A 24,523-nucleotide genomic window follows, 5' to 3' on the forward strand; every position below is an offset into this window, starting at 1 on the left:
TTCAAGGGATTCCGTTTCTGGCCAAGTAGCCTACTTTTACTCCAGCCTTCCTGGGGGCAAACTGGTATCAATTTCTGTTATGGATCAGACTGTCATTCATTATATTCCTTCTTTCTCTGTTCAGGGTTTCCGTTAGGCTAGCCTACATGTATTGCCGCCGCTTCTTCAGAATTGTGTACAGACCACAGCGGTACGCTCCGCGAAACGAATGATCGTCCGCTCTCTCCATTTGGAGGAGCAAATTGAACACTGACAGAATGTCAATCACTCGTGAAGTGAAAATGAAGAGAAATCACTCGTGAAGTGAAAATAAACAGCGCGAGCATTTTTCCTGAGAGCCTGGTGACTCCACTCGAGCGAGGTTAGGCAGAGCGATGCAGTGCAGTCATAGCGAATACTGGAGGATAGGAGAGCAAGAAAAAAGGTGTAGGCTATAGGCCTAGATTTAACTACCAAGCCAACGAAGAGGGGGCAATATGTGGTGTAATAAAAAATATAAATACATTAAATTAAGTGGATTATTGTCTCCTATAAATTTGACATGCACAACGTGGTTCCATATTCCACATAACGCACATTAGCAGCACTGAAATTTCATCACAGCATAAAACAACATTTAAAGTAGGACTACATAATACACAACATAACAAATGGAAAAATGCCTAATAAGGAAAAAGACTGGAAAAAGTACATAGGCTACAGTAGGCTATACACATATACCAAAAGTTGAAGTAACTGGTTAACAATGATCAGATTGTCAGTGTGTCACAGCTGTCACGTTCACAAGGGAACGGTGCTGCTGTCACTGCCACACCTGTGCACACAGTTGTTTTCAGCCTTGGTTCCACTTGAATTGACCATGAAGACAAGAGTGTGTAAGGTTGGGACAGTGAAGCATTAACTTATTGCTTTAGCTCTGTCTAAATAATACAATGACTATGAGGTTATAGTGCAGATAGTATTTTTAATTTGAGGGTAGACCTATTAAATCCATATCAGATGAACCATTTAAAATTGAAAAGTTAATAGGCTACAGTCTTCATTAACTCCCATTAAAGTTGCCATTTGACATTTGTGTCAAATATACATACCCTATCGTACAAAATATAAAACCGAATTGGAAGTGGTTTTCAAGAGTTTATATGCGAAAGTGAAGGTCACCGTAGTTATAGCAGCCCCACGCCTACCCTTACCAAAAAATTACCTATGTTTATTCAAGTGTATGTTAGTAAACCTTTTAAAACTAAAAATAAGTGAGTATACTTTCAGTTTACTTTTTATCTGCCTGTGACAGATGGTCCTTCTGGCGTTTGCCTGCCACAGTGATGTACTTGTCCGTGTTTTTTTGTGTGCAAATTATGCACAAGGCTGGAAGCCCCCATTGCATATTAGGCTTATTGGCAAAATTCACAATTTCTCAGCTTTTTGCTATAAACAAAGTAGACAAGAACATTTTAAATAGTTCAATAAAACTAATATTACAATGTTGTTGTTTAAAAAAATAAAAATACAATTTCAACACAAAATGCTACTTTTAATCACTACTGCAGTCTCAAAAGTATTCAACCCCCTGTATCAAAATTAGTCTACCCCCTGTCTCAAGCACACCTGATGCAACTAATCAAAATTACCCAACCCCGTTTCAAGCACACCTGGTGCAACTAGTTAGTTCAGGTGTGTTTGAGATAGGACACACAAGTACCTAGACTGGCTAATGGGCCTAGGATATAAATAATAAACTACCAGTAGAATGGTGGTGGCGCAATAGGGAGGGAAAGTGAAAACATGCGCCCCTAGCGGATTTTTTACTATCGGAGAGGAGTTTCAATGTAAATTGCCATAGACCGGATTTTCTAATATTTACTACGAAGCCATTTCGGTGAAGTTATCAAAACAAAAAGTTGTGGGTGTCTTTACAGTAATAACCTACTAACTGTAAGAATTTCAAACAGTATTTCGCCTTCATTCAAATTTTTGAAATTGCTCCATTCATTTCATAAATGGACTACAAAGCAGGGCGCATACTTCACTCATGAGAAAAATGCTGTGCTTTGCGACACATTGCTCCCATCGGTATTAGACGAATGGTTGCAAATTCTACTCATTTCCAAGAGATCCTAAAGAGCTGGAAAGATGGATACGAATAATAAGTTGAGTTGAATTGCATGTGGACAGTGCTACGTTGTGAAATGTCATAACCAAAGCCTCCTATTAACGTGAGCTGGTTAGGATGGTATTAGCTGGTCAGACTGGTCTTAGCTGGTCTGATCCGCAGGTGCGCCTGGCTATTCTTACTGGTCCGTAACCCTAACCCCTAACCATAATAGGTTCACTTATGCTAACTCACCATAACATGATATGACCGGTCCTTCATGCTAGCCCTGACAACACCTAACAGCTCCCCCTGCGAATAGCGGCATTTTTCTACATGGCCACATATAAAATGATTGTCAGCGAGTGGGATGCACTTCTTGTTATTGCTGAAGTATTCGGCCAGTCATGCAATGCATATCGGCATTTTCGTAGGTGTACTGATTTGTAATTTGGTTGTATGGTGTTGGATGTTAGCTGGTAGAGTCAGCAAGCTCGAAGAGGCGCACAAAATGACGTCATGCATGCCGTATGTAGTTCTTTACCACCTCGTTGCAAAAAATATATACATAATTCGGATTGTGATTGAAAATTGAATATGATCACCAGAATCAATAAAGTTTGTCTCCAAGTATATCATATTTCATGCATTCTACTAACTTTTCGATGTAGACCGAGATATAATGTTTCCGAAAATGTGCTATGAGAAATCCCATTCATTCTCTCGGCATTAGGAACACTACCGCTAGGGGGCGATGAGATTACTTTCCCTGCCTATAGCTGGAGCATTTCGTATTACTAGCGAACCGATGTCCCTGACGCTAATAATCCGCCAGAGGTCCGCTTGCCATTCGATGTGCAAATGGCCAGGAACTATACCTCCATGCCAGGAACCCGCCAGCGGATTTGGCCGGATGTCCGCCAGCGTATTCGGCCAGAGGTCCGCCAACTCGTCCATCGGGGACCTGCTGTCGGTCCGCTAGCCTTGTGTTATCTGGGTTTATCCCTTACCTTTGTCCAGAAACAGAAGTTTGAACCAATTGCAGCAAAAAAGCTAACGTTACAGGAATCATCATTGTAACTGCTTTAGCCACTGACCGCTACCATTAATGTTATGGAAGCTGCTGCTAGTTGTTGTGAGCTCATGAGCTAACTGGCTATCCCACTCTTATTGTACTGGATTAGCATTGGAACTGATGTGTACAGCATCTTTAATTATTGTCTTTCAGAAATATGTTCCATCTGTGTTCAAAAATGTGAAGTACTGAGGGGCAGATTTTCAGCTAAATCTCTACAATACTACCGGTATGTGGTTACTCTGACTAAACAGGTATCCCTGGTCTTTAAGAGTCACAGCACTAGAGTAACATTTCTGAGCAATGCCATTACAACCAGTTGCTAAGAATATTTATTTGAGGAAAATGGAGTGGTAACATTTTGTGGTGTGTGTGATTTTCTAATCATTTAAAAAATGAATATGCAGGACTGTAAGACTAATGCCTGTTTTGTTTTTTTGTGTTTCTTTTGCTCCTGCTGACATCTTTGTAAGCGACTTTGGGTCATTGAAAAGCGCTATATAAATAACATTTATTATTATTATTAAGACAGCATCTCTGATCAACGGTAACATCTGTTCTAAGTCAAGAAGACTATGACCGATTACGGCCTCTCTCTTACAAAAAAGTCAACCTGGTATTTATCTGCTATGATGTCACATGCCACCCAAGCTTTGACAATGTTCTGATAAAGGTACTGCACTTTCTCCTATTTTATCCCCCATTAATGCAGTAGGATCAGGATGTATATTGTTCAAACATTGCCTTTTATAGAAAGGCCATTGACATTCTTTACGATGGCATTCTCATGTGCTTTCAGTGGTACCCAGAAGTGCATCACTTCTGTCGTGGGGTTCCAGTTATCCTGGTTGCTTGCAAGGCAGACCTGCAGAAAGACAAAGGCCCTAGCAAGGAAGCTCTGGTCATCACGCCATCACATACATCCAGGTACCACTACAAAATATATACATATATGGAGTGTATCTGGCTTTATCACAATCAAACTGTACACTTACATTGAGTAACGTTAATGAACATCTTTTCCCTAATGTCTAACTCATAACCTCAGCATTGTCCCAACAGGGAGAAGAGACCAAAAGGAAGATCAATGCTGAGCTCTACTTGTAATGTTTAGCCAAGTACAGGGAGAATGTGGAGGACTTGTTCAGAGGTTACAAAACAAGCTCTTGCAGCAACAAGAGCATCCCAAAAGACAAAGAGGAGGGATTTTTGTGCTCTCATAAAAACCCAGTCAACGGTTTATTGCAGGAGAATATGTTGGCAAAGGGGACACTAATCTGAACAGACCCGTGCATGACTACTAGACAACTGACTGAATACTACACATATGTTCAAGTGCACTGTTGTATTGCTGCTGACACTCCCTTTCTGTGGTTTTCCTTCTGACCATGACTTAACATGTTAAAGAAAAGATATTACTCTAAGATAAATGAGGCCCCTAATATATTTTATTGCCACACAAGGGACGTTTCGGGCGATGCCCTTCCTCAGTGTTCTGGCAATGAGGTGAGCGTGCACAGGTGCGTAATTATAGGCGGTCATCTCGCTACTACTCCTGTCAAACAGGTGTTAACAATGTCATTAGTGAGCTTGTATCTAAGATCTCATCAAATGTAGATTACATTGGTATTCAACCGAGGAATAAAAAAACAATAAACTAAAGTAGAACAAATTAAAACAAATTGTGTGTTCCCCCCCGGAGCCCCGGCCCCAAAAGCCGGGTAAAGCCGCTGACGTGTGAGAGTAATCCTCAGTGGTGGTTTTTTGGTCCAGCCTCGGCCAAGAAATTGGCAAAGTCCCCGGTCGACCGGACCCACAGAACGACGTATGGGATGAAAGACCCCACCAAAATTAAAGCACCACTTAAATCCCCATAGGCGGGAGCGAATTGCCTTCCCGGGACCTCACCCGGGAATCCCCGTCTACCTCTTACCGGGTTTTTCGTGGGCTCCGGGTAAATCTGAGAGTCGGTCTGTATGATTTCCGACACGTATCGGCGGGTAGTAAATTAGTCTCAGTGACTGTGTTCCAATGGGGGGACTGAAGAGGAGGCCAAAGCGGCCGCGTCCTCACCCCAAGATGGTGCCTCGACTCGGGAACGGAGCCGAGGAAGGCGGCCCCGGCCGGTTTCGCCCCGGTTCTCTGGCCAAGGCCGCCCTTCGACAAAGACCCGCCTGGGCCTCCTCTCGGGGGCCTGCCGGTGGAAGAAGGCTGGGCTAGTGGCGGTTCCGACGGGGGGCTACGTCCTCACCCCGAGACGGTGCCTCGGCTCTGGGGTTGGAGCAGAGGAGGGCGTTCTCACCGGTTCTCTGGCTTCGTGGCCGGGGCCGCCCTACTTTAGTTTGTTGCATTTTATTTTATTCATGGGTTGAATTTTTAACACCTGTTTGACATGCGTAGTAGCGAGATAACCGCCTATAATTACGCACCTGTGCACGCTCACCCCTCATTGCCAGAACACGCTGAGGAAGGGCATCGCCCGAAACGTCCCTTGTGTGGCAATAAAATAGACATTATACGCATTTTGGAGTGCTGCCCATTTCTTTTCCTGTTTCTGAGTATGGACATTTCCATTACAGGAGCACCCATTGTATGCAAGACTTTAATACTATAAGTGAGCCCGTTCCTCCCTTTTTTCATGCCCCCAATATATTTAACAACTAATGAAAATGTGGTAATTTTTTTTTTTTTTAATGTTCAGTGTACATCTCAGTTTTTTAATCAATAACTGTCTTGTGAACTATGTTCCTTATTAAGAAGATCAAAGCCTATGTAAAATTATGAATAAATGAAGCATACAGACCATTTTGGGATTTTGTATCACTCCAAGGTATGGCTAAACCTTTACTTAAGTGACAAACCACACATGCTCAAACAAATTGTAACACTTTAAAAACTTATATTAGTATTTCACGAGGTGTTCATAATTTACATAAAAGCTTTAACCATCAATAAACAATTCACACAGATACATTGTGCCAGGGAAGCGTAATCATCCTCATAAGAGCCCTTTTCAAAATTGCACATTTATGAAGATTGCTAAGCGCAAATATTTTCCAAAATAATACTTCATGACAGAATCCAAGGCTGCAAAATGTTACAAATAATCAGGTTTTTCAGTAAAGTAATTCCCCCAGAAGTACTTTTACACATACCCAAGTCTAAAAAATGTATTCATGATTTTTAACATTTAAATATTGCTATATAGATAAAATAAGTAACTGAGCTCCTTTGTGGAAACTTCATCTTTGCAGACTGGCTCTGCTACAATCTCTGCTATAATCATTATCATTTGGGGTCGGACCAAGAGCATTAAAATAAAAATAAGGCATTCTATGGCCTTAAGGGTACCCAAACACTCAAACAGTGAAGCAGACTGAATTTACCTTGGCAGACGGAATTTCTCTTTCATTGCTAACTTGAATGGTAGCTAGCTCGTAGCAGGCTCATAGTGCAGATGTTACATATTGTTTTCATATTCATATTTCTATATTTGCAAATTCACCAAGGTTAAAACTGCAGAGTTGGTGAAGTGTTGGTGAAGTATTTCCTTCCCACAAATGTTGTGATTGTGATTTTACAAAATGAGGAACTCGCATAAAAATGTCCAAGGCTCATTCTGTAAACAGTGGCCAAGTAATCATGCTACAGTATATTATGTGTGACCTGACCTTTAATTGTTAGGGGAGTCCATAACACTGAGGACATTTCAGCTTGAAATTAGTTTGTGTCCATTACATTACTAACGAATTACACCAAGTGCCAAAGAACAGATTTTAAAAAGCATCTACATTTCACACTTGTACCATATATTATAAAAACGTAAGTGTGCCTTAACATGCACAATCCTGTTAAATCTCAAAAACATACAAGTAGTAGTAACAACAGTTAAACCTTGCTTATTTCGCAAATACAAAATGTATCCCTAAGTACTTCTACCATCAAAACTAGTTCCCAGGTTACATTTCCTTCCGCTACAAAAAGTGATGTAAACCAAAGCTCAACATGTCTTCATGCAGACATGTTTTTGTACAGCAAAGTAGGTCCAAAAAAGCTATTTCTTTTGTCCCAATATGAAATACCAACTGTCAAAAGACCATCAGGAACTGACAATAATGGTCTTTTCATGGAAAAATATGCACTTAAACTTGCAAAACCAATACTATTGGTCTACTATAGCAATAAGCACTAAGCATATTGGCCTAAGCATTCCTTAAAAACACTCTTTTTTGGTAATTGGCAGCAGTGTGTCCCCTACCATTAAAGCCAAAAATATGGGACTTTTAGATCGCCAACATTTTTTGCATAAGTCAATAGAGTTTAACGTAGCGAAAATTAGCATTGCGGCTAGCGGACATTTTCTGACTGGGAGTGAGAGATGATGTAATGAAAATATTGTCTGTTGCTGTAGCTAGCTACATAAGTAAAGTAATCACGGTTAAGTGTGTCTTCTGATGTTTGTAACTATGTAGGCTAAAATTGGCTAGGCTGTGTGTATTGGACTAAATGGTGTTGCATTCAAGTTTGTTCACATTTTTCCCATTTTGGTTATGCATTTTCAGCAATGCTTTTGCCATCTCTCTGTTCAGCATTCTCACACATTTTCTGCAGGATTTTTTTTTTTTTTTTATAGTAATGTTTTTGTGTTTTTACTAAATATTGTGAATATTTACTTACCTAAGCACTCTTTTCATTTCAGCCGTGTAGAGAAATACACAGATACTAACAAACATGGATATCTACTGTATGCTAACAAACGCCTTATTTATGACAACACTGTCGACCCATGTATCCGTGACATGCCTGCTCCGTGACAACACTAGGAGTTTTCAGGGGTGCCTACCACTCCCCCTGAAAAAAAATCCTAGGGGAAACACTTAGATGACATTTCGCAAAATTAAATTATTCTTTTCAAGTCTTCGAAGCATGTTGGTTATATGACAGTCTCCCATTTCTTAACACAGTTCTTTGCATTTTTATTGATCTCTTCAAGGTCTTTTGAGCTGCAAGGGCTTGGTAGTAGAGGGCAGACAAGGCAGTGCTGGATGGTGTGTTCTGCTTCGCCCCATCTGACCAAAGCAGCCTTTGTTTGTCCCATTCCTGTTCTCAGGTGACTGAGTGTCTTCCACTGGGTCCATGGTGCTTGTGAGACAGGAGGAAAGTCCTCAGCAGGGGACATGTCTTCATGTCTATTCGGGAAGGGTCGCTCTGAAGCTGGAGAATTGTGTCTTCCCGAGATGTTGTTAGGGGCTGCACATGGCTGAGGAAACTTCTCCTTGACTTCTGTCATTGGGTCACTAATAGCTATTGCCATCTCGACTCGGCAAAATTAAATACAAAAAAAATTAATACAAAATTAAATTAAAATGAGTTCTTGAGCTCATCCCAATTTGGTATTTTAAGCTGCCAGAGACAAAATTTTGGTTTGAACACAATGCCTGTGTAAGAACATAAGACAACAAACATTAAAAGAAAAAAAGATAATCACTCAAGTCAGTCACTATGTTTCTCTTGTGGCTGTGCAGTGATGCAGTTACCACAACATTACTAAAACAATCATATACAAATATGGTAAACTGTAACACTGCCGTGAAAATGTAAGAGAAGCCTGCAGCATTACTTCACAGATATAGAGAAACAACTTATACAATTTGTTTTAGGATATAGGGAAGATGATGACAATGAACATGCACCGTTACAGAGGATGTGTTCATGCAAATAAAATAATAAAATAAAAAAAACTTAGCAAAGTTTCACTATAAGTTGTTGACTGTTGTACCTTATTCTTCCTAATTGTTTTGGTGGAAATGGACGGAGGAGGACTGCAGGGTGTCCGTCTCTCCCCTGTGGTCCAGTTGGTTCTGTAGTCTGGTGATATTGGACAGCTCCTCCAGCTCCCGAATCTGACGATCCGTTTTGTGACTGACAAGTGTGCGATAGAAGTGCACAGCAAACACGATGAACACCAGACCAAACGGCACCATGATTGAGGTGGAGGCAATGGCTGCTGCCTCGCCTGAGCTGATGGTGTTGTTCAGCCGCTTCTCACCTCTGAGTGGCAAGAACTTAACCCAGCACAGGAGAACCACCTCTGTCAGGAAGAGCAGGGTGCCAATGACAGTGGAGAAGGCCCAGGCCAGCTCAATGTAGCGGTGCATGCGCTCGTGGGGAGACTCGTTCACCGAGTTCAGGTTGTGAACGTTGCTCACCGCCTCAAGGTTTGGAAGGATGCAAGTGCTGATCATCAGGGCAAAGAGGTGCACTGCCACCAGAACAGTAGTGCAGGCACTGAAGGCAATCAGCAGCCCAGGGGGATATTCATGATCTGTCTCCAGCTGGACCTCCACCATGGCCACCTAGGAGAATGCATGTTTAAAGCTACACTGTAATCTTTCCAAATGTGAGCAAACTTATTCTTACTTTTATATTCACGGACATTAGTTCGAGGCTGACAATTTGCTCAAACAAAGCTAAAAATAATTAGCATAACTAATCAATTAACTAACTTACAATTAACCCCATTATGGCCAAATCTTGCACATCAGCATTAAACAATTTTAGTGCATAAACTAAAATCTTAAGTTGGCATTACAATCGTGATGTGCACAGGCAGTTGGCATGTTGTGATCATTAGGGCAGTGCAATAAAATCGATACAGCAATACACATACTGTATTGATTTTCCATGGTACAGATTCGATACGGACAGGGAATTTCTATCCAGATTTTAAAAAATGAAGGATAGAATTCAATCATATATACATTAATGTTTAAAATGGATTTAAAATGTCCTTACACTCCCTCCGTCCTCAGGATCACCTCCTGGGAGCGGGGGATGGAGTTGTATTTTCAGCTAAAATTTTCAGTAAATTATGTAGAGTATCTCAATGTATTGCAATATGTATTGAATTGTATTGTATTGCAATGTATCATATCGTGACCCGTGTATCATGACAAGTATCTTATCGTGAGGTCCTTGCCAATACCCAGCCCTTGTGATAATGAAAGGCCTACATTGACCTGTCAGTGGGCTGTATGTTCACATAATTCATTGACACTGGACCACTTACATCACACCCGACTGAATGATGGCGAACTTGTGGCATCTCACTGCGTCACAAATTTACAATGTAGTCTATTTCTGTAAGCTATTTTTTATTATATATTTTTTTAATCTTGCAACAGATCGTCAATAAACATATTAGGCTAGATCACATGAGATCCGTCATCACTGATCTAGTTTACCAACTTGATAGGAGCGCGTCACACCACTCTGCATAGTAGCGCACAGGAAAATACGTTTATCCTTCAAATTTAGATGATGTTATACGATCCAAACTGGCTAGCTTCTGTTTGACGTTACTCACCATTGCGAAACCCGATAGAAGAGCCGACGTCCTACTGGTAGCCTTCAATTTTGCACGGCTCAAATAAAGTTTTCTCCATGACAGAGCCTGTAAAGAGTGTTCGTTCAAACTCATGGTGCTACTGGCTAACAGTCGATCTTTTCCGTCTTTGCACTGGAAGAGTCGCCTGGTATGTGCTTCGGACTTCGATTAGTATGTTTACTACAATATTTTACTCGAAGAACGAGACAAGGTAGCAACCAGCTAAGTTAGCTATCTGGCTAGCTACATCCCAAAACTTTGTGCCCAATGCCTGTCCTGACAGGAAACACAGCTACCCACAATCCAATGCTGCTCGACAGATGAGATAACTTGAGAGACGGCTCTTGATGTCGTAGCTGCATTTGTAACGCGGTTTAATATTTTTTGTGTGTGGCCATACATATACGCTGTCGGTCGAAGGCACTCTCCGTGGTCGTTTATTTATGGTGTGTATTGTAACGTTATAGTACCAACATTTTTGACACCATGGCCATTGTTGTTTAAACTTTGATTCCGTAACTGTATTTTGAAACCCATCACCTGACCCCCTCACGATGAAAAGGACAGTGTAAACTGGAATGTTGGTGGTGGGGTCAACCAATTTAGAAAACCCACTGAGGGTGCACATTGTGTATTTGGCTCTGCGTTTGAGGTCAGAACAAAACCAGTGATACCTTCAGAAGTACCAAGAGGTTGGGTGGGTACAGGACAAGCAGCACCCTGTGACTGCCATCTAGTGGCTACTATGGATACGCTTACATAGCACCTTTTTGTTGTTCTCTTGTGATTGTGGTGTTGGTGGAACCGAGTGTCCTCGTGAGTCCCAGGTAGTGGTAGGGAGTAATAAATTAAACTCACTCCTCAAAGGAGCGCTAACAGTCCCTCCAAGAGGGACGTCGCTATTTGCGCAACTGTTAACACGTCCTCCTCACACGCAGAGGAGAGCGTGGGTTTGAATTCCACCATTAGCAAGCCCTTATCCCTTAACATGGATTACATTGGTGCCGTGACCTGGATACCCAGTGGTTTAGAGTGAGTTTAAAAGAGTGAATGTAATCGGGTAACAAAGTGTCCATGTGAGTCCCAGGTAGTGGTAGAGAGTAGTTTAAACTCAGTAGGTTAAACTCACTCCTCAAATGGGCTCTAACAGTCCCTCCAAGAGGGACATCCCTGTTGGCGCAACACCTCTGGCCCACAAGTATGGGTTCAAGTCCTGCCCTGGGCAAGCCCTTAACATAGTAGTTTCTATATGTCACTCTTTATGGTTCAGAAAGAGTATCTGTAATGCACATTAGAACTTAACTTCTAATTGACTCTAGTTCCATTATGTTCTTCCCGTTAGTGGTGGCCTGATCATACTGCCCCTCAGTCATACCATCCTTGACGTCATCCAGTCAAAATCCGTAGGAGAAATCAGATTATAGGCATCAACTACATTATATTATGGCCTGTGAAGTAATGTAGTCTTGTTGTGGTTTATAAATGTTGAATTAGGCCTGGATTTTATTGTCTATAAAAAAAGTGGATTTTATTGTCTATACCTGGAATCAGCTTTACAATACATTGTTTGTCTGGGAGGCTTGATCAATCAAGGAAGTGATAATGTGGCCAAGGAACCAGCTCTCAGGTCAGAGCAATCAAACCCTGCTCACTGGATTACTTCCTGCTTTTTACAGGAGGAGCAAGGTAACGTCTTCATTGACAAACACCTCACAACAATATATATATATACACACACACACACACACACACACACACACCATCACATCACAACATCCACCTCCCTTCAACCGCTACCTCGATTCACTCTCCAAATTCCCAAGGAGCCAGATGTCTTCCCCTTGCTCCTGTCTCCTCCCTCCCTCTGTGCTATTTCTGTGACTGTGACACCCCCCACACACACACACGCACACACACACACACACGCACTGTCCCGCTCTCTGAGTCTGGGCCATGGTCTGGGCACCCTTTGTAAGCAACCCTGTAACCGAATGCCATCTGCCTTTCCATTGGCTTTGCCTGCCCCCCTCCCCCCTCCGACTTCCCGACGCATATTCATGAGGCTTCCTGTCGCCTTGTGTGTGCCTGTGCAGCTGCCTGTTCCTGAGCTGTGTGTGAAGTGTGTGTAAGCGAGAGAGAGAGAGAGAGAGAGAGAGAGGGAGAGGGAGGGAGGGAAGGAAGAAGAGGGGGGCGGCTGAGTGGGGGAACAGCAGAGAACAGCAGCGGGCGGAACGCTTCAGCCATGTCAGTTTGCTCTATGCTGGACAAACGATGAGAACAGAGGAACCATGGCCTTGTCACTGAGTGGGGACGATGAGGATTACGATTCAGAATCTGAACAGGTCAGAAAACACGGACTATTCTGAGTGGTTTATCCGCTTGTTGTTCTGCCTTTATCAACTTGGTTTAGACCAGTAGTCCTGTGAGGGGAATGTTTTCTCTTTACACCATCTAGGCTATCTCGTTCTTTCTTCTCTCTAGCTCTGGCAGGAATAAGAGGATAGTAGGATATGTCTATGATTGGAGGAGGCTAGCCTACTCATGAGATCTGGACCCATGTTTCTGTTAGTGATTAAACAAATCAACACTTACTGCTGTTTCACATGGCACATGTTGGCTATTGGCTTAGGTAGGCTACTTTATTATTAATCCTGGGGGGAAATTACACTTACACCAGTCACATTCAGAGATACAAAGTACAAATATACAAACATGTTTACTGATTAACTATACAATCATACAGAATAACACATGTTTACACGATTGGTGAGATGACACGAGTATATAGATTTTCTCTCACTGATACAATAATTCTTAGCTTTGGAACAGGGCTTAGCATTGTATTTGATTGAGAGAGAAATAAAACAGTAAATATCACTATAGGCTACATGGCAAGGGTATATGTTAGACCACCGACATAGGGTCTACTCAGTTATCTTGGTTAAGCTTCGTCAACATAAAAAATAAGGTAATTTTGGTATGGTGTGAGATGTGAGAAGCACCATGACTGTATGTTAAGCCCCCTCCACTTTACCTGAGGCCCAGAGTTGGCAGTGGCACATCCACTACTAAGACTGAAGTAAAGCAATGGTTATCAGGAAATGATAAGTTGAATCTTGTCCCCTTTAAGTCCCATGATCATTGCCCCTTAAAAGATACATACGACTATTTTTCCTGCCAGTTGAGCTCTGCTAGCTAACCTGCACAAACTAAGATAGGGAGCTCCTCTAACTCTCTACGATGTGTCTCTCCTGTAGAAAACAACGTAGGCTACCATGTTTCAGTTACTCTCATGTTGTCTTTTCCTTCGCACTCATCAAACCTGTCTGCTCTGTGCCTTTAAGAAGGCTTGAGGCAATGTTGCCTTGCAGGAGCTGGGGAGGGGGATGGGAAGACTGAACAATGAGGAGCTCTTATGGCACTTGACCGCTTCTGCCTATTAGGCTTCTTTTAGCAGTAGGCCTATACTCAAATAGAAAATGCCTGCTAGACCAGTGCTGTTTTAGACTTTATCGGAGAACGTATATGATTTGTTTGCACCAGATATAGGCTATATCGTTGATTCATACCTTAGCAGTGAAAATAGCTACTCGTCCTCTTGCTGCTTGAATAAACAGTTGATCTTTTCCTCAGGGCTATGGACATTGAGGCACAATGCATACAGCTACACACCCACTCAGTCATTGTACATAAAGGGCATTATTTTAATGTCTTTCTTTTGGTGCAGTAGTAGGGGTGTCATATACCTTCCTCTCCTTTGTGTTTTGCGGTGAGGTGTAGGCTACTGAAGTCATGCAGATGTTGAACCTTGTGACTTCCTCCCACTAAAATCCAGGCTGAAACTCTGAGTCAGAAGACTGCACTCAGATATGGGTTAGGGTTTGTGTTCCTAGGCCTCAACAAACCCATTTTGCATTCTTGGTGCATTACTCAACCAAGTTACAGTAAATACTGGTTAGCTGTTTTTGTTTTTATAGGCTACCTTTTTGGCACCATAGGGGCATTAAGACGTTTTTATTACCCTAACTTTGGATTGGGCTGCTTTATATTTTAGGTGTTATTTTTAAATATATGATTTAGCTTTTGCACTGTGTGTTTTGATAGCATGGACCTGAGGTTAATTAGATGTGTCTGGAAGAACAAAAATCTTTCTAACAATAACACATTGATACATCATGGTGATGAGATTGCATCATGTAAATACAATTTACAGATTTGCTATATATCAGAGGTTTCATTATATTGCTGTACAAAGTAATCAGTAAGAATAACAAATACTAAGATGAAAAACAAACTTGCCATGCCCTTCTGGGAAGTGACATTGGTAAAGAACTACATCATTGAGATTGTGTTACATTGGTAAAGAACTTTGTATCAATGTGGATGATGAAGCATACATGGGATTGTTGGCAGTGTTACATAAAAATAAATTGTGATAGCACTTATTATTACTAATGTATAATGTCTCTAACATGCTGGGAGGGAAGGCTACATTGTTGATAAAACTGCAGTCAAAGGTCTATCAATAATTGGATTTGTACATATATACAAGGGCCATGTCACAATCACAATGGAATGTTGAGCAATACTGATTTGCAGCCTCAGCCCTTCTTCTTAGGTCTCTCTCCCACATACTGCATCTCCAGTTTTGTTTGCTGATCAGGTGTGAAAAGGGTTAGATTAATGTCCCTCAATTTCAGCAAGAAGTTGCATCATTAGTAGCAGTGAAAGTCTACTGTATGTTCGATGATCTCTGCTTGGGGTAGGATATCTTTAGCCTGACTCCAGACATCTACTATCTTTTTTATTTAGTCAACAGTGTAGCTGCATGAGACTGAATGGGAGTTTCTGAAGCTCATGACAGATGATAGTTGGCCAAAGATGAAACCATGCCAGGTAAAGGTTAGGCAGGCTATCGCCACCACACTCTCTAAACCCGAGAAATGGGTGAAACTGTTGTTCAGGAATGTCTCCCTGGAGAAATTTTTTTTATTCTGGTATACAAGCAGGAACATGCTGTTCCCAATGACCCAATAGTATTTTTGCTCTAAAGACCTTTGCAACAATTCCATCTGCTTGTATGAGATTAGAGAGGTTTTTGTCCTTATTAGCCATATCTGTTCCTGAGGGAAGATTATGTAAGGGCTGTGACAGAGCTCTGTGTTTTGTTGACGTGTGCAGGGGTTTGTATTATTGTTGACTAATGACTGAAACAGTTTGTGTCATTGAGATAAGACAGTTTCACTTGAGGTTCTTATGTGTTCTTACAGTTTACATTTTTGGGGGTTGATTGACCTCTTGTTCATGGTATGTGTTGACAAATGTAGCCATAACCAGTTATGCTACAGCTATGGTTTTACATATTCTACTTGGTTATAGGTAGAGTAAACACAGTGGTCATAGCTGAGTCATGCTCCTCACAGAGGTTTAATTACTATTTTATTATAATAATCTCCTTGGTGATTTACTTTGTTTGCAGAGATACCCAACTAGGCACAAACTTGGATTCAGAGGGCATTTTATCGTAGTCCGTTTCTGGACTTCTCTCAGTAACCAGACCCTACGATCAGAAAACCCCTCAACACAGATTTTGAGTTGGACTGGAATGTCATGGCACTTTTCATGTTATTAGCTTGCCTTGGTTTCTGCTGATGGTCTATCCACTGCTGCTCTACTACTCGGAAAAGGTGTCATTTCACCCTTTGATCACACCTCACAACACGATGCCCATTGGAGCAGCCTCTGCATTTATCACTAACTTCTTTATTACAGTGTATCAGTTCTATTTGTGTTCGCTGGGAGCAAATAGTTTTGCTTCTGCAATAGCAATTATGAAAATGGCCACTTTCAAAAACCCCTCCACAAACCCCAAACCCTCATTACAGCTGAAGAACTGTACATCTCTTTCTCATCTCCTTTCATTATTCTCTCTAAATGGTTATCAAAAGCAGCAAGGCAAGAGTGTTGCCTAGGCAACACCCCTGTCTGCAGCAAGAAACATAATCACATCTCAGTATGTTCTGGTTGCTCTAAAGAGGATAATTATTAAATAAGAGCATTGATTATTTTTCATGTATTGTTTTTTGCTGCGACCAGCAGCCAAAGCTTGTTCTGTTGGTTTGTCTGTTGATTGGTTAGTACAAAAATCCAGATGGTGAAGTGGTGCAGGTTTATGACCAATCATCTTAAAGATGGGTCCTTTTCACTGCAGCCATTTTGACATGCCAAAGCAGGGTAAACACAGGTGTAATTAATAACATGAATTAGGGCCCTGTTCCATTTGGCTGTGACCATAATTAATTTGATCAATTACACCTGTGTTTACCCCTGATTTGCATAGGCTACTCCTGATTGGTCTAAATTTCATGCTACAAATGGACATGGATGGACACACGTGTCACATAGAAGTGGCTGCACCGCTTGACCACAAAATTGCACACCAGTACTTTATCAGCTTGTAACCGCCTACACCACAGCTATTACCAGAGAGGAGAAGATTCAGCCAGATTGAAATGCTTGTGTAAATCAGCGTGATGTCACAACAAATAATTGCCACTAGTAAACAGTTGCCATCCTGATCATGTGATCTCTCTCTACGATAGAGAAACAGAACGTGAGAGATATATTCAGGATGGCGAAGCCATGCTAGTGGATTATGTGCTATACAAAATATGCGGGGCGGAAAGTAAAGCCACCTCAGAGAAAAGGACTTTCATTGTTTGAAATGAAAACCGTATTCATTTCGCTGAGTAACGAAAATATCTGAACTAATCATCTATACTGTAGAGCAGACTGAGTGAAAAAAGCAAATGGAGAAATGTATGGTTCATGACAGGGCGTTAAAGGAGAGCTCCTGCCTCACTTAAGCCTTGGACCAGAGCTAGGACTAGCTAGCCCTCTTACTCTAGCGAGCTTTGCTATGCTACCCACCAACAGCGAGCAACCAACAAAAACATTGTATATGATCTTTGAGAAAATCTTTCCCAAATCCGGTCATGAGTGGTTGATTGCCAGCCTGCCCCCTGTAGATGCGAGACCGCTGGTGTTCTGTCGGTACAGTATGTCCAAGGCTGTAGGATCTGTGTTGATGTTCTATTGGGTCGATTTAGACTTTACTGCAGGAAAACTGAAAAAGCCTAAAACCGAATCCATTATGTACCTGGATACATTAAGGGATTACAACCCCAAACACAACACGATTTTGGCATAATCGTTAATGTTCCAGTCGATTCCACATAAATTAAGGGACAGGTTCTGAATTTAGCATTATAAGCCATGTTATAAGGTTATTTACGATCATATGATCATATACAACGGCCAATATCAAAGTTTCATCAAGTTTCGTCGCCTCTAAAACACTCAGTGGATCCATATGGGCATAGACAAAATTCCTGAAAAAAGACCATTAACTCTCGTTTTCAAAGACAGGAAACTCACCGAGTGGTCACTGGTGTCCGCTGATGTTATGGCAAAAAATTCACCACAAAGTATGCTTCCAACTGGGTTTTATTGATCATAATATATCCATTGATCTGTATTGACAATAAAGCCAGAGATGTTTAGATTAATCCGCATCCCATGTTTGTTTTGATAAACAAACACGTCTATAATAAACACTATCAATGAAATACCGGCTGCAAAGCAATCCTAGGCTTCTCGACTTGTTGTTGTTGTGTAGAACTGTGACCCAGAAGTGACTCTTCGGCTACAGTAGCCTCTAAACTCAGTCAAACTTCAAGTGGAAGTTTACAATGTACTGCGAGTATAAATAGTTCTATGCTGAATGATAAATAAAACCCGATCGGAAGCATATTTTGGGGCGATTTTCTTGTCAGAACATCAACAGCACCATTGACCACTCGGTGAGTTTCCTGTCTTTTGAAAACGCGTGTTATGGTGTTTTTGAGGGATTTTGTCTATGCACCTATGGATCCATTGAGTGTTTTAGCGGTGATGGGCTATATCTCGAGAGTGCACCGTTAGACAAAACGTTGATATCGGCCATTGTATATGATTGTAAATAACCTTATAACATTGCTTATAATGCTAAATTCCGAACCTGTCCTTTAACTACTTCCACTGCTGACAGGATGCCAGTTATCCACCCGGAAGTATCTTGGCAACCTTCGTTTACAAACATTCTCTGTTGGTTGGTCCACAAAAAATAAGGTCTGGTCCCAGCTATTGCAAATTTGCTCTTGCCTCTTGTGAATCTTCCATATTTGTGTGTGGCTCCATGGAGAAATGATTTTTTTCCAACAAAGAACAAAGGCTATTTAAGAAATACCACACAAGAGGGAGTGCTTTATTGTGGTTATTGGCATGGCTCTGCTGCAGGCGTATGGACGAGAGTGCAGCTCAAGTGACGTAGCCAGCATAGCTGTGCCAATAACCACAAAGCATGACCTAAAGTGTGTTATTGCTTTTATACAACAGCACCGCACTATCGTGAATTTTTATTTTTTTAATAGATGAGTTTGTAGTGTTCAATTTCACTAATCTGAGTTGTTTTCAGCCATCGCAATCCGAAATAGTTCTCCATTGTTTACCATTGTTTTATAGGCAACTTAATGCTAGCTGACAGAGTGATACAGTACCTTTACCGGTGATTTGTCCATTGATATATCATGGTTATTGGTACGGCTCTGAATGCGTCTTGGCCAATCACAATGCACGATCGGAACTAGCTGTTGTATAATGTTACCTATAGCCTGTATCTAAGCCACCAGCAAAAGACAGTTACTTAGCTTCCAGTGCTTTCTTAAATCCCAGGTGTCCAGGTCTTTATTTAGGCTTGTTGATTGATGGGCAGTAGAGGTTTTGGCATGATTAGGTATTGTCATTCTCATCCTATCTACTGATGGATGTTTAAGCAGAATTACTATTTTATTCTCTCCAGCAACGGGCAGCCAATCGGCCGAAGCCCAAGATGGGGACACCAGCAGCGGTCAAGCTGCCGTCCAATCGCAGCTCGTCTGGTGCGAGGCGCAGGAGGACTCGCTGCCGGAAGTGTGAGGCGTGCCTGCGGACAGAATGTGGAGAGTGTCACTTCTGCAAGGACATGAAGAAGTTTGGAGGGCCTGGGCGCATGAAGCAGTCCTGTATCATGAGACAGTGCATTGCGGTGAGTCAGCCATGGCAGTACAGACTGCTTATTGTTCAAATGGTTTAGCAGACAGTTCAGCTCCTAGGTTGTCCTGTACTGGGATATGTCAAATAAAATGTGTGCTGCTTGTTCCCTATATAGCCTGTTCTTCCCCACACGGCTGTGTGCGTTGTGTGTGGAGAGGCAGGCAAGGAGGACACTCTGGAGGAGGAGGAGGACAAGTTCAATGTCATGCTCATGGAGTGCTCCATCTGCAATGAGATTGTCCATCCCAACTGCCTTAAGGTAAGGGAAAATGAGCCAGGAGTGAGGCTGACTCGACCTGACTCAGGTGTCCCACATGAGAGAACATGACTCAGCTCAGAATGGATACCATACTTTGTGACTCACGTGGCAAAGTAATGTATCTGGAATGTACCCATCATGTGATTCAAAAGGTTTAAACATCCTGTTTATGCTAGACACTGAACCAACATTACTTTCCCTCTATTTAAATGACAGGGCATTGTCTGGGAAAGAGACATGTTGAGCTAAAATCACATGGGGTGGAATAGGCCAATGACTGGTTTAGTTGAATGCAAATCGAAATGTAAAGCAGACCATGCCGTCTTAGCAACCATCCTTTCAAAACAGAGCAAGCTTTAGTGTGATCTTGTTCAAACCTGTTCTGAAGACAAGCGCTGTCTGAGGATCTAGTGCATTAGAACTGAGGTACATTGCATGTCCATTTGTGATACAAGGGTACAATTAGATGTATTAGTTTTATATAGGGACATAATTACTATAGATCATTTACTATAGAGTTTTGGGTGTGCAGTGTATGTGTGGCTCCATAGAGAAATTATTTTTTCCAACAAAGAACAAAGGCTATTGTTACCTATAGCTCTTGCACAGTTTATGCATATGCCAGTGCATTGAACTTATATTGTGCATGGTAACATTCAAGGTTTTAGCGAGAAGAATATGTCCCCCATGAGGGACAGTCACACTTTCATTTTCATTTTAATGTCATGCTGTGGTGAACAGTTTGTATAATAGGCTCCACTCTGCCTTCTCTTCCTCTTCGTGATCTGTAGGTTAAAGATGCCTCAGGAGTAGTGAACGATGAACTGCCCAACTGTTGGGAGTGTCCCAAATGCAATTATGCTGGGAAAACAGGAAAAGTGAGTACCAACATGAGTTTTGCAAAAAATATCAAAGGGATATGTTAGTGTATTACTGCATCTAGTTATCTATTTCATTTTGAAGAAAATGCACCATTGCACACTCAGGCAGATTTGGTAGTCTAATGGTAGTGTAATGCTGGATTTGCAAATATTGCGACATCAGCAGCATTTCACTGTGCCTCTTATATTGTGGTTGCCACTTCCTGCCCAGATACTTACTTGCAGTATCACATTACTCTTCACTCTTTCTTTGTCACAAAGGAAGCTAGGGCACATTACTGGTACATTACAAGTGGGACAAAACAAAGACCCCGCGATGGACTGTGTAATTAAACAGTAGGCTTCCCCACTTCTGATAGGCAAAAGGTATAAAGTTGTCTTGCCCCTTTTCCCACCTTTTGGTCTGTAAGCAAAAAAGAGGTCCAGGGTTCAAGTACGCCTCCAACCTCCCTGGCTCCCTGCTGAGGGAGCAGAAGGCCGTGAAGGAGGAGGGCGAGGCCGGGTCCTCGGTCAGGAGGAGGGAGGAGACCCCTAGACACAGGCCTGAGGAAGCCCTCTGCACACAGCCGCCTCTCCTGTCCCCCAGCTGCCTGCCTCGGCCCAGACCCGAGGACAAACTGAGGAAGAAGAGGAAGCTGTTTGATGACGATGAGGAAGAGGACCTCGATGTGAGGAAGAAGGTATAGATGGCTGTGTTCTTTGAGAAATTTGATTTAGTTTACTTAGTGATTTTTGTACCGCTCATACACTCAACAAGGTCTCCAACTAACTCTGCTTCTCTCCCTACAGGGGAGGTCAGCTGATCCTTTGTTCCCCAAACTTCTGCATCAAATCAAGACAGAGGAGGAGGACCAGGAGGAGGAGGAGGAGGAGGCTGATGAAGCAGAGAGGGAGAGTCTGTACAGACAAACTCTCGAGAGCCAGGGGCGCCTCGGAGAGGCTAAGGGTGAGGCAGACGATGAAGAGGACACAAAAACAGAGCTGTCGAGTCCTCCGCTCAAGACACCCATTCTAGACAGTGACCAGTCTCACTGCAGCTCCCCGCGGGCCGGCCCTAGCAGTGAGGGAGGGAGTGAGACCCAGGAGAAGGGACCGCGTGCCAAAGCCCGTCGCAAACGGCGCCTGCCCAACAAGGAGCTGAGCAAAGAGCTGAGCAAAGTACTGAACCAGGAGATCCAGAAGACAGAGGAATGCCTGGCTAATGAGAACCGCCAGCCCCTCAAGGTGGAGCCCGAGAGCGAGAACGAGGAGCCCAAGAGGCCGTTCAGGAACGGCGGCGACCTGGGAGGGGAGCGTCCACATCTCAGGACCAGGGAGATGAACGGTACCCCCTGGGAACTGCGCCACTTCTACCCCAGCCAGATTACCCCTCTGGGCTTCAACAGGAGCTCCCCAGCCACCCGGCCGCTGCCCCCGCGCTCCCCACCCAAGTGTGTCCAAATGGAGCGACACGTCATCCGGCCGCCCCCTATCAGCCCACCTCCAGACAGACTTCCCCTGATGGATGGAAAGACCCATGCCATGCAGCGTGAGGTGTGGATGAAGATCTTTGGGTACCTCCCTCACAAGGACCTGTGTGTCTGCATGTGCGTCTGCAAGACCTGGAACAGATGGTGAGAGCTCCATTTTACCTGAAGATTTTTGCTACATTTTTGCTACTGTGTTCAGTGAATGATGGGGGTCCAATAAGACCTTATCAGATGCATACTGTATGTGCAAACACGACGACACTGGCACATGTTGTAAATGTATACACTGCAAATGAGGAAAGTGTAATGGCAGAGTGATTCTGTATCACAGTTGTCTGACTGCCTCTTATCCAGGTGCTGTGATAAGAGGCTGTGGACCAGGATCGATCTAAACCGCTGCAAGTCCATCAGTCCACTCATGCTTAGTGGAATCATCCGGAGACAACCTGTATCACTGGACCTCAGCTGGACCAACATCTCCAAGAAACAACTCAGCTGGCTCATCAACCGATTACCAGGTTAGGTGACCAGGAACAAGATATTAACTGTTATGACGACGGGCGACGAATATCCATCACCTATAGATCGGCCCAGTATCTGTCCACCTGTTCTGACGTGTTTGTGTGTGTGTGTGCGTGTGTGTGTGTGTGTGTGCGTGTGTGTGCGTGTGTGTGCGTGTGCGTGCGTGCGTGCGCGTGTGTGTGCGTGCGTGCGTGCGTGCGTGTGTGTGTGTGTGTGCGCGTGTGTTTGTATCCGCCAGGTCTGCGCGTACTGCTGCTGTCAGGCTGCTCCTGGGTGGCCGTGTCTGCTCTCTGCACCTCCAATTGTCCTCTGCTACGCACCCTGGACGTCCAGTGGGTGGAGGGGCTCAAAGATGCCCAGATGAGGGACCTACTCTCGCCCCCCACAGACAACAGACCAGGTAGCCAGCCACCGCATTAGGAATCCAACTAATGAATGATACTGCATTACAGCACCCTCAAGTGGCCCCATTGAGATTGTTGAATTGTTGGGTAAAGTTAGAGCAAAAGTTAACACTTACTGGTCAGCCAAACTAAATCAATGTTTATTCACGTGTGTTTGAGCATGGGGTATATTTGAGTATGTTCTCTCTCTGACCCCACAGGTCAGATGGACAATCGCTGTAAACTGAGGAACATTGTAGACCTGCGTCTGGCTGGATTGGACATTACAGACACATCTTTACGTCTGTTTATCAGACAAATGCCTTCCCTGTCCAAACTGGACCTGAGCTACTGTAACCACATCAACGACCAGTCTGTCAACCTGCTAACAGCAGCCGGCACCACCACCCGAGACTCCCTCACAGAGGTCAATCTTTCAGGTGAGAAAGCCCCTAATCACACCCCACAAAAAAACAGCCTCACCACTACAGTACAACTGCAACTGGTTACTGTGTAATTTTTATTATCAACAAGGCATTGGAGCTCATAGCTGTTTTTCTGTCTCTTCTTCCAGTATGTAACAGGGTCACGGACCATTCCCTCACCTTTTTCAAGCGCTGTGGAAACATCTGTCAAATTGACCTCCGCTACTCTAAACAGGTGACGAAGACTGCCTGTGAACAATTCATAGCAGAGATGTCTGTGAGTGTGCAGTTTGGGCTGAAAGAAGACAAATTTCTGCAAAAGCTCAGCTAGTTAATACAAGAACAATGACTGAGGTCCAAATGTACACAGAAACAAAAGACAACCTTTTGCACTAAATGGAGCAACACAAGGTTTCCCCCAGAAAGCCTATTTGGTTTGTATTGTTTTGTCCTCTTCACTTATTTCAAAATCCTCTGCATTTCATTTATGCATTGCCATTTTCAGAAGTTGGTGAAAGAGTAGTAGAGAAATACTTTGTGTTGAACAAAGGAGTTTTTCATTGTATCCTTGCATCAATGGCCAAAACTTTGAGTTCTTCTACCTAAAGGAGAAAATGAATAGCTCCTATAGAAAAGACTGTGGAGAGGGAAAATAAAGCATGCATGAGTGTTGTGGTGTTGTTAAAGGTGCTATAGATAACATTTATGGAGACTAATCATTTATATATATATATATATATGAACGGTGAATATGAATATATATATGAATGGTGAATATGAATAGTATTACGACTCCTGATTGCTCCCGACATAGAGATAGCGTGTGGTACCAACGTCTTAATACTATTGGCTCACCAGCCTTGTTAGAGGTGGTAACAAAACTTCAGACAGAGATAAA

At 42.8% G+C, this 24,523-nt stretch overlaps 2 protein-coding genes across 2 annotated transcripts; one reads left to right on the top strand and one right to left on the bottom strand.

The window, feature by feature from the left end:
• Positions 1–6,084: 6,084 nt before the first annotated feature.
• On the bottom strand, positions 6,085–10,794 carry orai1a (ORAI calcium release-activated calcium modulator 1a). The gene is made up of 2 exons (XM_084457106.1): positions 10,534–10,794; positions 6,085–9,523 (listed from the first exon to the last, which is right to left on the bottom strand). The coding sequence occupies exons 1-2, from the start codon at positions 10,645–10,647 to the stop codon at positions 8,957–8,959; spliced, it is 681 nt and encodes a 226-aa protein (XP_084313232.1). The 5' UTR covers positions 10,648–10,794; the 3' UTR covers positions 6,085–8,956.
• A 1,975-nt stretch (positions 10,795–12,769) lies between these two features.
• On the top strand, positions 12,770–24,202 carry kdm2ba (lysine (K)-specific demethylase 2Ba). Its single transcript, XM_084457509.1, has 10 exons — positions 12,770–12,896; positions 19,454–19,678; positions 19,802–19,945; positions 20,737–20,823; positions 21,237–21,506; positions 21,616–22,439; positions 22,650–22,813; positions 23,056–23,217; positions 23,422–23,640; positions 23,775–24,202. The coding sequence occupies exons 1-10, from the start codon at positions 12,843–12,845 to the stop codon at positions 23,954–23,956; spliced, it is 2,331 nt and encodes a 776-aa protein (XP_084313635.1). The 5' UTR covers positions 12,770–12,842; the 3' UTR covers positions 23,957–24,202.
• The last annotated feature ends 321 nt before the right edge of the window (positions 24,203–24,523 follow it).

The sequence above is a fragment of the Borostomias antarcticus genome (genome assembly GCF_949987555.1).
Source record: "Borostomias antarcticus genome assembly, chromosome: 23".
NCBI lineage: Eukaryota > Metazoa > Chordata > Actinopteri > Stomiiformes > Stomiidae > Borostomias > Borostomias antarcticus.